At 38.2% G+C, this 12,998-nt stretch overlaps 1 protein-coding gene across 2 annotated transcripts in view; it reads right to left on the bottom strand.

Moving 5' to 3' along the window:
- Nucleotides 1-12,998, bottom strand: part of PTPRZ1 (protein tyrosine phosphatase receptor type Z1) — a 168,848-nt gene that overhangs the window by 101,806 nt on the left and 54,044 nt on the right. For both annotated transcript variants that reach the window (XM_087860861.1, XM_045792758.2), the window contains exon 2: nt 10,792-10,857. In XM_087860861.1, coding sequence (XP_087716987.1) covers nt 10,792-10,857 — 66 coding nt within the window. The remainder of the gene's footprint in view (nt 1-10,791; nt 10,858-12,998) is intronic.

A 12,998-nucleotide genomic window follows, 5' to 3' on the forward strand; every position in this document is an offset into this window, starting at 1 on the left:
TGGAAGGGATTTCAAAAGCAGAGTAATATCATCACAACTGTACTTCAGAAAGAGAACAGTGTGATGGATATAAACCTAGTATAAAATAAGTTTCTGAATACTGTAGAAGATTTGTCTGACTTTCGTACTTTCACTGAGCCCTTTATATGTACCAGGCACTGTTCTAAGTGTTTTGTATACACTAACTCATTTAATCACTGCTGCACCTTTTAAGGTGGGTACTATTATTATTTCTTTTTACGGAGGGGGAAACTGACAGAAGGGAAAAATCTATGGAGTCTAGGTTTGAAGCCAAGCATTTAGACAGTCCAGCCCCAGAGTGTGCCCTTCATCAGACACACTAGCAAAAGAATCCCCACTGAAACCTGCTTCCTTAGAATATGGCCAGGTCCATAATCTTTATCTCACTGACATCTCCCTGTGCAGTCATGTGATGATGTTGATTAGTCCGGTCTGCTTGAAACTCCCACTTGGATCCTGAAAAACCTCCCCTTCCTCATACCCATCTCTTCTGGTCTCTCTCAATAGTTCCTCTTCTTTGGTTTATTAACTAAAATGGTGATGTAAAATCCTGCCTAATACCCCTTCATACAAATAAGTCAATAACTACAAATTTAAGTCATTGTCAATCAAAATATGGTGTAAATTTTATTACCCAGAATTTTGGATAGGATAAGCCTACCAGCTAAATCAGAATTAGTTCTAAGAATTTTGTCTCACCACATGAGTTTTCTGTCTAAAGGCAGGAAGAATTTTACATATTTCTCACTCACCTACAGTTTAGCAAAGCCCCCCCCCCCTTTACCTGGAATCATCTTTCACCCGTGTTGGCTTAGCTCCCACTTAAGCTTTATCTCAATTTAAAATACCATTCCTTGGGCAGCTGTCCCTCAAGCCCTTAAGCTACGTAGGAGTCCCTAGACCTCGTGTCACCACAGTCTACCACTAGGCATTTCTCATCCTTTGTAATCCTTGTGGTTGGCACGCTTGTGATTGTTTTCCTTCTTCGCTGCATCCCCAGAGCCTGGCACAGTGTCTGACTCTCGTTATAATCCCAGTTTTAGATAATTAAATGAAATGATCTCAAAACTCTAAATTTTCCTTTATTGAAGAATATATAGTAACATTCAGGTCGGAGGCAAGCCAGGGAAGTGATTAGAAACTGACTCCTTCACATTCTACCACAGATTATTAACTGAACCTAAAAATCTTCTCGAGGACATGGGAGGGCACTATATCCATAAATGTAACTGATCTTCAAGAACAAACTTGATGAAAAAGTATATGATAACTATAAAAAAATTCACTTCCTAGGGTTGTTCATGAACTATGAGAGGTCGGGAACTGCACTTGTGAAAAAGCTAGATTAGTCGTTCCCAGTTTAGAGCTCATCTCGTCTGGCATAAGCCAGTTTTGTGGATTTGCTCTGACGCGGACTCTGGGTGGCTCTGCTCGTTGCTTCTATTTCCAGGGGGCAGAGGGTTTCAAAGTACAGACTTTCCTACTTTCCAATTCATTAAGATTTATAGTTGCTTCTCATACACGAGAACTTTCTCTGAACTCACACCACAATATTTTTTGTGTATCCCTATCTGTTGCAAGAAAGATTTGGGTTGGTTTCCTAAAACTATGTTATTACTAGTCACAATTCCTCCGAGGGAAAATTAATTCTGTGTTCCAGGGAGACTGAATGAAGTTGGGTAAAAACTACCTTTTATTGGGACCTACGTGTGAGGTCTGCTTTAGGCATGAGATTCACTGAAGAAAATAAAGCTTTGTCCTAGTCGGAGCCTCATGCTCTGTCTCCCCACCCTTAGTTATGTAGACTTATTACAATATTAGAAAGATATTCACAAACTATTACTGAGATAAAAGCCGATCACAGAGCACTACGTATGTGAGAGGCCGTACAACGTCAGAAAGGATAGTTAAGAAAGACAAATAGATTTTAAAAATTAGAGACAATTCTCCTTGTTGAATATCCGGAAGAGACATCTCCCCCTCCTTTTCTTAGAGCATTTACTTTAGACAACTATCACTGTAAGAAGTGTTTTAGCCTCTCCTTGAAATATATATAAATCCTTTTGAAAACTTGCTGGTCTTTTGTCAGCTTTATGATCCAGGAATGTCTTCCTCAAGGACCGGGGAGCCAATCTTTGATGAAATATAAACATCGAGGAAGATAACACCCCAATCTCCTAGTTTCTGTGGAAAGGTAGGAGTCTAATTTTGGTTGGCGCTTTGTTCCAAGTTGCAAAGCTATCTCCTCTCATAAAGATAAGAGGTTTGCTTTTCCTCCGGAGAAAGCCAATAAGCTAACACATGCAGCCCCTCCAACAGCCAGGTAAAATTAGGATGAACTGTGTGTGACCAAAGTTGCTCCCAAGTCTCTACTTGAAGAATAGTCATTGTTGATCTTGAAAACATCCATGTAATGGGTTGTATCTCGTTGGCCATATAAGGGGGCGAGATGCCTTTTTGTTTCTGCAGTCTCTTAGTGGACTGTCTTAATGGGTATCCCATTCTGGTTTAATGCTTATTCAATAATAAAACTGTTTTCTTTCTCTACTATCTTCAAAAAGAACAACTGTGGGTTGGGAGATTTTGTGTTTATTTATATTTTCCCAACAGAAGACATTAATAGCAGTTATCTCTAAAGGATGAAATTCCAGCTACCTATCTAAAATATATATTTATCTAAATTAAAGTATTTGTATGTTTAATATATTTATACAAATATATTAAAATATTTATATTTATAAAAATATTTGTTATATTTACATTATATTTATATTATGTTTAGGAATATATATTTACATTTATTCATGTATTTTAAATATTTATGTATAAGTCAATGTACATTTATATATAAATTACATATATATGATATTTTCTTAAATGACCATATATTATTCTTATAATGAGAAATAAATGCAGTGGTTTTCATTTGGGGAGAGAATATATACCAGATTGGCACTAAAGATACTCATTAAGATAATGGCCCAGATCTCGACACTTCATAGGGCTCATCACTGGGGGAAACTCATCAGAAAGGTATCTGAAGTCCAGTCATGCTTGGTGTCCTCAGCCTGGGTACAGTTTCCTCTTTCTCCATTCGTCATCAAAAGTTATTCTGTTGGGACACTTGGGTGGCTCAGTCAGTTAAGCGTCTGCCTTTGGCTCTGGTCAGGATCCTGGGGTCCTGGAATCAAGTCCCGCCTCAGGCTCTTTGCTCAGCAGGGAGCCTGCTTGTCCCTCTGCTGCTATTCCCCCTGCTTGTGCTCTCTCTCTTGCTCTTTCTCTCTGACAAATAAATAAATAAAATCTTTAAAAAAAAAAAGTTATTCTGTTACATTAGAGAGCTGAATAGCATCCCTTAAGGGAATAAAGCTTAGCCCATGTGGATCAGAATCTGATTTTAAGTCCAAGGTTGCCCCTCCTTGCTCCAGACCATCAGCCTCCATTCTGGTCATGGCAGCTGCCTGACTGGACCGGATGCCTGCACTTCTGTGGGTTGGCCCCACGTGTCTGCCTTGGAACCCCCAGGGTCCTCCTCTTCTCATTTCAGGCTCTTTGAGAAGGAGCCCCGCAATGGAGTCGCTTGGCCTCTGTTTCCAGCCCAGTGCCTGTAGGCGTTTAAGAGCAAGGGAGGCTCTGGGCGGGGAGTGGCCCAGCAAAGCAGCCTTGACATGGCTCTGCACTCAGCATCCGGTGCCAGGTTTCTTCCCCAGTAACGGTAATTGCCCCTCAGGGGCTCCCTATGGCCCCTCTTTAGGTTCCAGCGTCCATCCAGCCCACCTTCCCTCGGTTGTCAGACACTGCTTTGAACCCTAACTCTAAACGGGCTGCGAGTTCCCTTCCCTTTCCATGGAATCCTAGGCTTATACAGTTTGAGGAATGAATCTGAGCAGTTGTTAAAACTGTCCTAGAATATTCTGCCGTCGTTAAGAAGCTCCTTGGAGTCTACAACAGTTCTCAGGCTGGCATGTCAGAAGCCACAGACGACTTCTAAGATTCTCTGCATTCCAGCCGGGAAAGTGCCAGCTCTGGCCCCGTCCAGGGGTCTCTTACTTGAACTAAACACACTTCACAGTTAAAATAGAAGCTTGGTATTCATAGGTAGCAGGATAAAGAGATAGTCCTATAGATATATTCAAAGGAAAAAGGAAGTAAAATCAATGAATCTTAAACATATCTGAATATATTTCAAAGTCATTTTTGTAATTCTGTGCTTCAGCCATAAAAATATAGTTCATTTAATAAAAAATCTTTCTGCATATAAGAAATGAGTCACTTACATATTTTTCATCTTTGAAAACCCTTGGTTTACAGAGTCACAATTAGCATACAGAAAAAAATAAGAAACTCAGTAAGCCTTGCACTTTGCCTTTACTGAGTCATAAAATAGGAGGGTGACACAGGTCAACTTAAAATACTTGCAAAGGTATTTTGCCTGAAAGTTGAAAATATTTAAATGAACTTTGTGTGACAACATAAACCATAGCCTAATCCTGGTTTTTTGTTTGTTTGTTTCTTTGTGTTTTTTTTGTTTAGTAACCATGTAATACTCTCTTTTACTTTTCTTTTGCTGAAAGATGTATCTCCTGGACTACAGCACACCAGAGTAGAGAACACAGAGTGAGGTAAAAGAAGCCCAGAAAAGAGAAGGCGAACCATACATCCAGACGCACACCCGGAAGTCTGAGCACAGACAGAAGGAGAAACAGCCAGATTTTCTCATCCTGAGCTGCTAGACGATGTCCAATCCGTTCAAGACTACTAGACGCTGTCAGCAGGGCTGGTTAGATCTGCACCAGAGAATCTATGCAATTTCAACTTTACTCGCTGGGGAATACTCATTAGCACACAGTTTTACTATTAGATAAATTTAGCCACGATTATTTGTGATGCTATTCTGTAGCCAAGTCTTTTTTTCCCCCCAATTCTATGCTAAGTGAGAGTTGCATATAAATAAGTTCTGAATTTTAGATCATTTAACTGAACTCTCGAGGTTTTGCAGTGAGGCATGCTCTACTTAACCCCATTTGGCAGAGGCAAAGTTTGCCTGGAATATCAATCTTCGTTAAACTTTTAAAATCATGCAGATGATAGGAAATACCTGTCTATAATATGCAGTCAAGCCAATCAACTCCTAAATCCTCTTGTGAGATTATCAGATACACCCAGACTTGTTTAATCTGTTTAGGCTCAAGTTAAGACACTGTCAAAACAGGACCACTTGGATTTGTAGTATACTTGCTCAGAGAGATTTCCTCTGACAATGTGAAACATGCATTTGATCTACGCACAAGACATAAAGTGCTACGTGTCGTAGCACTTTCTACTGGTAAAAACTTTCTACTGGTAAGAAGACTGAACTACACAGCAGTGGGGCCGCCTGATCTGTCTTCACGTTAGTGGTGTCCAGAAAGCCTGCTGCCAAGTGCATTCCATGCTCTGGCTGGAGGTCTGTGACACCCCCTCACCTTCACTCAGCCAAGCAGAGACCCTACATTCTGACTGCTGAAAACATAGCACTGTGGTTCTTGTCCAGCTACCCTGCCCTTCTTCGTAAAACTAATCTAAGTACGTTGAAAACATTGGTTTCGACCAGCTTGTACAAAATATTAGCACAATCCAAACATTATACAATAGGATGTGAAAGTCTCTTGGCTCCAGGGGCCTTCCATAGTCTCATTCCTCAGGGGTCACCAGTACCAAACAGGTTGGTGTGTCTCTTTCCAGTCCTTTCCTCTATGTTTGTATAAATACATAATTTTTTACAGAAGTGATACAATGCTATGCATAGAGTTCTGGAACTTGCTTTTTCATTTCTAAGTTGGAAACGAGGCATGAACAGTCTGTTTAATATAAGGAGTGATGAATCAAAGAAGAAAATATAATATGTTAAAAAGATATTTCAGATTCTAGAAGTAAAGAAAGGCCCGGACAAGCCAAAAATCAGTCATTACCGGACACGGATTCAAATTCTCCTTTGTTACATTTGGCCTACTTTCTTCTAGGTTGAGAGAAGTAAAACACTAAACCTAACTATATCCAAAAATAAATGCCAAACATCTAACCACATTATACACCCTTATATTATGGCTCTTTTCTTTTCCATAAGTAGTGTCTTCTAGTCTATATATTTCTTAGAATGGAAATACTATTTAGACAGAATATTCTATTTAAGGAAAGAGAATAAATTCAGTATTTAAAGCCTCTTTCACTTTGATATATTCAACCCAGTGTCTAATAGTGACTCTTGTGTGTCCTTTCTTACTTTTATCCAATGCAACTCTTCAGCTAAAGCTTTAAAGGTATCTAGGTTTAAGAACCCTTGAGATACACCAATATAAAATTTTCAACCTCAAGTTGCTTTGAAGTATGATGGAAAGGAAACAACAGAATATTTTTTAAAGTCCAGGAAATACTGTATTTCAATAGTGACTACTTCCAGGATGAAACAGTAAGAGTCCATCCACTTCTGCTGGTGTTATTGCTTGATGTTACAAAGCTCTAACAACACAAACAGAAGGCGAATGTGTTGTCTTTGAGGATGGCTGACAGACAATATTCCCTTCGTTTCAGATGTACGACGCGGTGATTTGACAACTGTGTACATTACACTATGCTCACCTCAAGTGTAGCTACCATCCGTCACCATACAACGCTATTACAAACCACTGACTATATCTCCTAGGTCGTACCTTTTATCCCTGTGGCTTATTCATCCATACCTGGAGGCCTGTATCTCCCACTCCCCTTCCCCCATTTTGCCCATACCCCGGCCACCATCAGTTTTTTCACAAACAGAAGGAAAATTTTAACATCTCATATAATTATGGGCTATATGTTCATGATCTCAAAAAAAAATAAAAAGAAAAAAGAAAAAGAAAAACCAAATGACTCATTTTTTTTCACTGAACTTTTTTTTTTTAGGCGTTGTCATAGAAAATTTAAGGTTAATAGGAAGAAGGAAATTCATTTTCTGAAATCCTTAAATTAAATACAGTTACTACGGAAAGAACTAGATTTTAGTGCTGACATTCCCAGATTTATAATTCACTCTTTTATAGCAGCGTGACAAACAAACCTTGCTCACCTTCCTATAATAACTTTAAAAATGGGATTGTCGGCTGTATTTACCAACCCTGTCATTTCCCAGCATAATTACAGCATACATCCCAAATAGAAAAGTTGTTTTTAACCTATATAGAAAAAACACAACTGAACGAGTAATACCTCCTCCCCTTCCACCCTGTTTCTCCACCCCTCCAATAGCCAGCAAGGATCAGCATTGTTTTCTTCACAGAATTATACAATCCTTCACAAACAACCTCAGCTGTAATGATTCCATTTCAATAACATTTGCTATTTGCTGTATAAGTGGCTTATAGTAAAGCCCTGAGCTCTCTTACAGACAGATGTTATGATTTTCTTAGTAATTGTTATTAATAGAATTCTATAGGTACAAACATTCAAGGGCAAGTCCTTCCTTCTGAGATTGCAGCTAATCTGACAAATTTAAGTGAGAACAATACTGGAAGGAACAGAAACACAGAGCTCAACAAGATAAGCTGTTATGAACAAAATTCAGACTAAGATGTGGTCAAAACAAACTTACTTGGGCCACTCATAAAATTACTTAAATTTAAGAATCTTAAAACTAGGGCGCCTGGGTGGCTCAGTGGGTTAAGCGTCTGCCTTCGGCTCAGGTCATGATCCCGGGGTCCTGGGACTGAGCCCAGCATCGGGCTCCCTGCTCATCGGGGAGCCTGCTTCTCCCTCTCCCCCAACCCCTCCCCCCTGCTTGTGTGTGCTCTCTCTCTCTCTCAAGTAAAAAAATAAAATCTTCAAAAAATTAAATAAAAAAAAAATCTTAAAACTAATTTATCCTGAAATTTTATACAGTTATATGGTTTTTCATTTTCTAGGTGGAATAATAGGTATAGAAAGGGAAAATACTACCAAGCTTTAACTACTTGTATTAAAAATTAAAAGACAATAAATTTATGGCAAAGAATCCACATTTTCAATGTCTCGGCTTTCGTGTGATCTGCTTGGAAGAGATGTGTTCATTTGGATAACGGCTTTCATCTGTTTTCTCTTTGACATCTTAAGAGTTCAGACAAAATAATTTCATCCATACTCACTTTGAGCTAAGCAGTTGTAAAATGTCCTCATCTGAAATGCCTTCTAGTCTCTTCCTAGGATCCTTAAATATTCTAGGGACAGATAATGTTCCAACCCAATGAGAAGCACCAATATAAGCAGAGCAATTCATTCTTCAAAATTCTCAATTCTGGAATATCCCCTCTTGAGATCTACCATCTCTCTCTCCCACCAAATGACATTTTTTAATGAGTCTACTCCTTTGATTCCCTAGACTGTCCCCTAAAGGAGCTAAAGCCAATAGGCCTCAAGTTATGAGCAGGATGATGAACTTGATTATAAAGCAAAGAATTGTGCATTGTTTAATGCACAGACCGATCCATGAAATCCTGGCCACTCTGTAAGCACCATGTCTATACACAATTAGCCCTTCAAAGCAAGAGCTCTGTGGCCTCCTCCTAAGATAACAGGATATACTCAATAGCATGTGCCTAGACCCACTGGTAAAACTGCTCTCTTCTCTTGACCTGATGAGGCCCACCCAGCTGCCCAAGGAGACAGGACTGCTGTAAAGTGCACACACTACCACTCCATACGTAGGCCCTTGCTTGGGGTGGTGAGAACTCTAACCCCCTCTCTCTCTAGGCTATTGGTCCTCCATTTTCTAATTCTAGGTTTGGGGAGAATAGAAGATGCATAGATAATGCCCAGATGGTGACCACAGCAAATAATTTCAAGGAGAACCACTGTGCTGACCATTGTGATGCCATCTTCTACGGTTAGGAATCAACCCCAAGCATTCATAGTCTTAACTAATATGATTCTTATAGTTCCTAGGGGGGCAAAAATTAGCTGTAACTTTTATAAAGTACTAGAATTTCTGTTTTGGATAAAAAGAAATACAAAATGGGTTATAGTTGTCAGATATAAAGTTACATGGTTTATATATATAACATATGTTACTGTTGTTATATTTTATTATAAATATTATTTATATTACATATAAAAGTATATAAAATTTGCCATTTCAGTGGTAATCAAACAGAACAAATTAAAACAAAGTGTCATTTTTTTAACCTATAAAATTAGTTAAGATTTTCAAAATGACAATCATTAAATCCTGGCTAGTATTCAGTGGGGTAGTCACTGACTTATACTATAAATAGTGTAATCTCTCTGGAATGCGATTAAACCGTAGTATCAAGAATGCTGGAAGCATTTATTTTTTTTTTCTGCTTAGAAACTGCCTATGAAGGATTCTCTAATAAAGAAACAATAAAAATAAAAATAATATGCATGCAAAATACAAACGTACATCTCTGTTCATCCATTTGTCATTGTTTATAGTAGCTTAAACACCCAAAAATACAGGTGGTCAAAATAAGACTTTAATTCGATGGAATAGTAGGCATACCTTAAGTACCATGATCATCAGGAATCGTCACTGAAATGAGGAAATGTTCAAAATAATTTCTAGAGTAAGTTGGATGCATAATTCCATGTATAAAATATACAAAAATAATATAATAAAAACTGGCCTGAAAGGAATATACCTTTTTTCTTTAAGTGAATATCCCTGGAATGAAGTGTTTTTTATATTCTTTTTTGTGATTTAATGTATTTTCTAAATTTTTCACAGTGAATATTTACTACTTTTTTTTAAAGTAGGCTCTGTGCCCAGCATGGGGCTTGAGCTCACAACCCTGAGATCAAGACCCAAGCAGAAATCAAGAGTTGGACACTGAACCGACTAAGCCACCGAGGTGCCCCAATATTTACTACTTTTAAAGCAAGAATAAAAAAAAAAAAAAAGAAAAGAAAAGAAATGCATGCCTAGCTACTAAATCCATTTTGTTGCTGCCCTTCCTGTGTAAAATAAAGTCCAAGTTGGCTAGGCTCACGTTAAAGCCCTTGTAATCTGGTCACGTCTTATCAGCCCAATCTTACTTCTAATGAACACCCAACTCTGTTTCAGACGGTCACCAGGCCTGTCATGGGGCCATGCAGATTTGCCTCAGCCTCTTCTCGCCAGGCCTCCAGCTTCTCGCCTCCTCTAGTGTTTCTGATCATAACCCCTGATTGTAGCCACTTTAGGCCAACTTCAGAGATTCGTGATGCTCTAAACCAAGTCTGGCAATCATACAAAAATAATTTTGGACCCTGATTCCAATTAATTCAGCAAAATAATTTAGAAGGAAGCCCTGCTGAGAGCAAAAATCTCATCAATATTTGTTAAATGAATGAACACAATCACTAATGTGATCATAATAGCAATGGCAAGTAACATTTATTGAGAGCTTCGTACTTATAGAAGGCACTGTGTCCACTTCATTGATCTCATTTAATGCTCTGAACAACCCTCCATTTCACAGATGAAAAAAAACTGAGCCTCAGGTACGTTATGTATATTTCCCAAGGAGGTATAGCCAGTTTTGACTTGGGCTTCAAATCCAGCTCTGTCTGATACCCGTATTGTCTACACTACCAAATTTGCTAATGGAAGGTCTACTAGAATCATTTTGCCTATAATATATTTTTATTTATCAATCTAACTGAATATCCATGAAGCTAAGTAAAAATGATGTGTTGAATTACAAAGTTTTCTTTTACATATAAAAATAGATATAAAACCAATAAAATTTTCTGTTGAATCTCATTACATAATGAAAGGTTTACCTGTATAGGACCAGCCAATCTCTTCAACAAGTTTTCTTTGTTGTCTGTAGTATCCATAAGCCCACTCTACAACCAAGAAAAATCAATTGATCAATGTGTAGAAAAACATGTGTCCAAATTAAAAATATTTCAGATGCCCAAATCATTCATACCACAGATAGTCCTCAATACTCCTTCCCACGTCACCTTCCCGATGACTCCTCTCAGTGCCAACCACCATCATTATAGTCTCTGTTGTTCTTGTTCTCATAGTTAGTATACATTTTAGGGGGCACATTTAAAAAATGCTGAAGTTCAGGTAGGGAAAAAGCAAATATTCTGGTTAAAGCAGGAGCAGCCTCGAGGGGTTCATCCCAAAGAAAGATGGGTCAGAAAGAATAATTTGTCCTATCTCTAAGTTCTTCTCACAATACCCCCTAAGTCAAATATCTGAGATCCTGTTGATTAGAGATACTTTATGTTTGCAAATCAAGTCTGATCCATCAATGCGTCTAGGATACCCAGAGGTTATCATGTTTTCAAAATCTGTTTCCTTTTGCCAAAAAATGAAACTAGTCACTTTGAGGAAATGAGAATTTAAATGTGTAAATGTTGGCTGGGAGAAAGGCTATGTAACGACAGTGTAGTCGACTTTGTCTCTTAGAGGAACCTTGATGCCCGAGTGAGGTAATACAGTGGAAAGTTTAGGCATCATAAAAGTGGATGCCTTATGACCTCAGGAGAGTGATTCTAGATCAAGAACATGGGACAAGGGAAATAGAAAGGAAAATGGATGGAAGCCAAAGTCTCACTCTGCATAATTCAAAATTTTGCCAAGAGCCACACCTGCACTCAAGAAATTGGGGTGTAATAATTCATCCTCCTTTCTGTGCCATTGCCTGTTAATCCCAGGCTGTACTAACATTAGCACCCCATTCATCCACAGTGTGGGCAAAATAAATCTTTGGGAGCTAGGTTTAAAACCTGGTCACTATTGACAAAACATTCTGTAGAGAAGGCTGCAGAATAGCTAGTTTACGAATAAACATGTGGGATATTACTTATTCATAAATGGAATTTCTGTCAATATAGCTTTCATTTGAATACAAGGATTTTTTTTTTAAGATTTTATTTATTTATTTATTAGACAGAAATAGAGACAGCCAGCGAGAGAGGGAACACAAGCAGGGGGAGTGGGAGAAGAAGAAGCAGGCTCATAGGGGAGGAGCCTGACGTGGGGCTCGATCCCATAACGCCGGGATCACGCCCTGAGCCGAAGGCAGATGCTTAACCGCTGTGCCACCCAGGCGCCCCTGAATACAAGGATTTTATACTAGCTCATATCACACCTATATTTAAAGATATTCTCATCATTTCTCATCATTTGAGAAAAGAAACTATTTCTTCTCATCATTTGAGAAAAGAAACTCTATTTCTTCTTATTCCTGCTGCACAGTTGTTTTTTTCTTTACTGACAATTCTCAATTTCAGGAATGCAAATATCTAAGGACACGGCAGTAATTACTTTCCTCTCATCCATGTTATATACTATCTGATTAGTATAGCATGATAATAAATAACTGGTAAACTATTTCATAAAAACTAAAAAGCAGATCTGCTATCAGAAATGCATATTCTGAATCTATAGAGCACTCAAAACTAAAAAAACTTACTTTTAAAAGGATTTTCTTTTGTTGTAAAACTTTGATTGTTAATAAATACAGGTAAATATTCTGTTGTCTGTATAGCACATTACAGCACATTTATTTTTTATAACAGCTTTATTGGAATATAATTTACACATCACACAACTTATTCATTAGAGTGTACAATTTAATGGTTTTCAGTATATTCACAGACTTATGCAATCATCACCACAATTTTAGAACATCTTCATCACCCCCATAAGAAACTCCAGAACCTTTGGCTGCCCCAAGCCACCTCCATGCTACCCCCATATCCCACCGGTCTAGGCAACCACTATCTACTCTATCTACTTTGTTTCTATAGATTTGGATATTCTAGACATTTCATATAAACAGGATCACATGATATAGCGTTTTGTGACCGGCTTCCTAAATTTAGCACAATTACTGTTTCCAAGGTTCGTCCATGTTGTAGTATATATCAGTACTTCATTCTTTCTGATTGCCTAATAGTAGTACATCACCGTATGGTAATCAAGATGGTCTTAAAGTTTTCTTCAGCTTGATTAAACTTTGGACAGG

The sequence above is a fragment of the Ursus americanus genome, chromosome 3 (assembly GCF_024610735.1).
Source record: "Ursus americanus isolate L20-20 chromosome 3, mUrsAme1.1.p, whole genome shotgun sequence".
NCBI lineage: Eukaryota > Metazoa > Chordata > Mammalia > Carnivora > Ursidae > Ursus > Ursus americanus.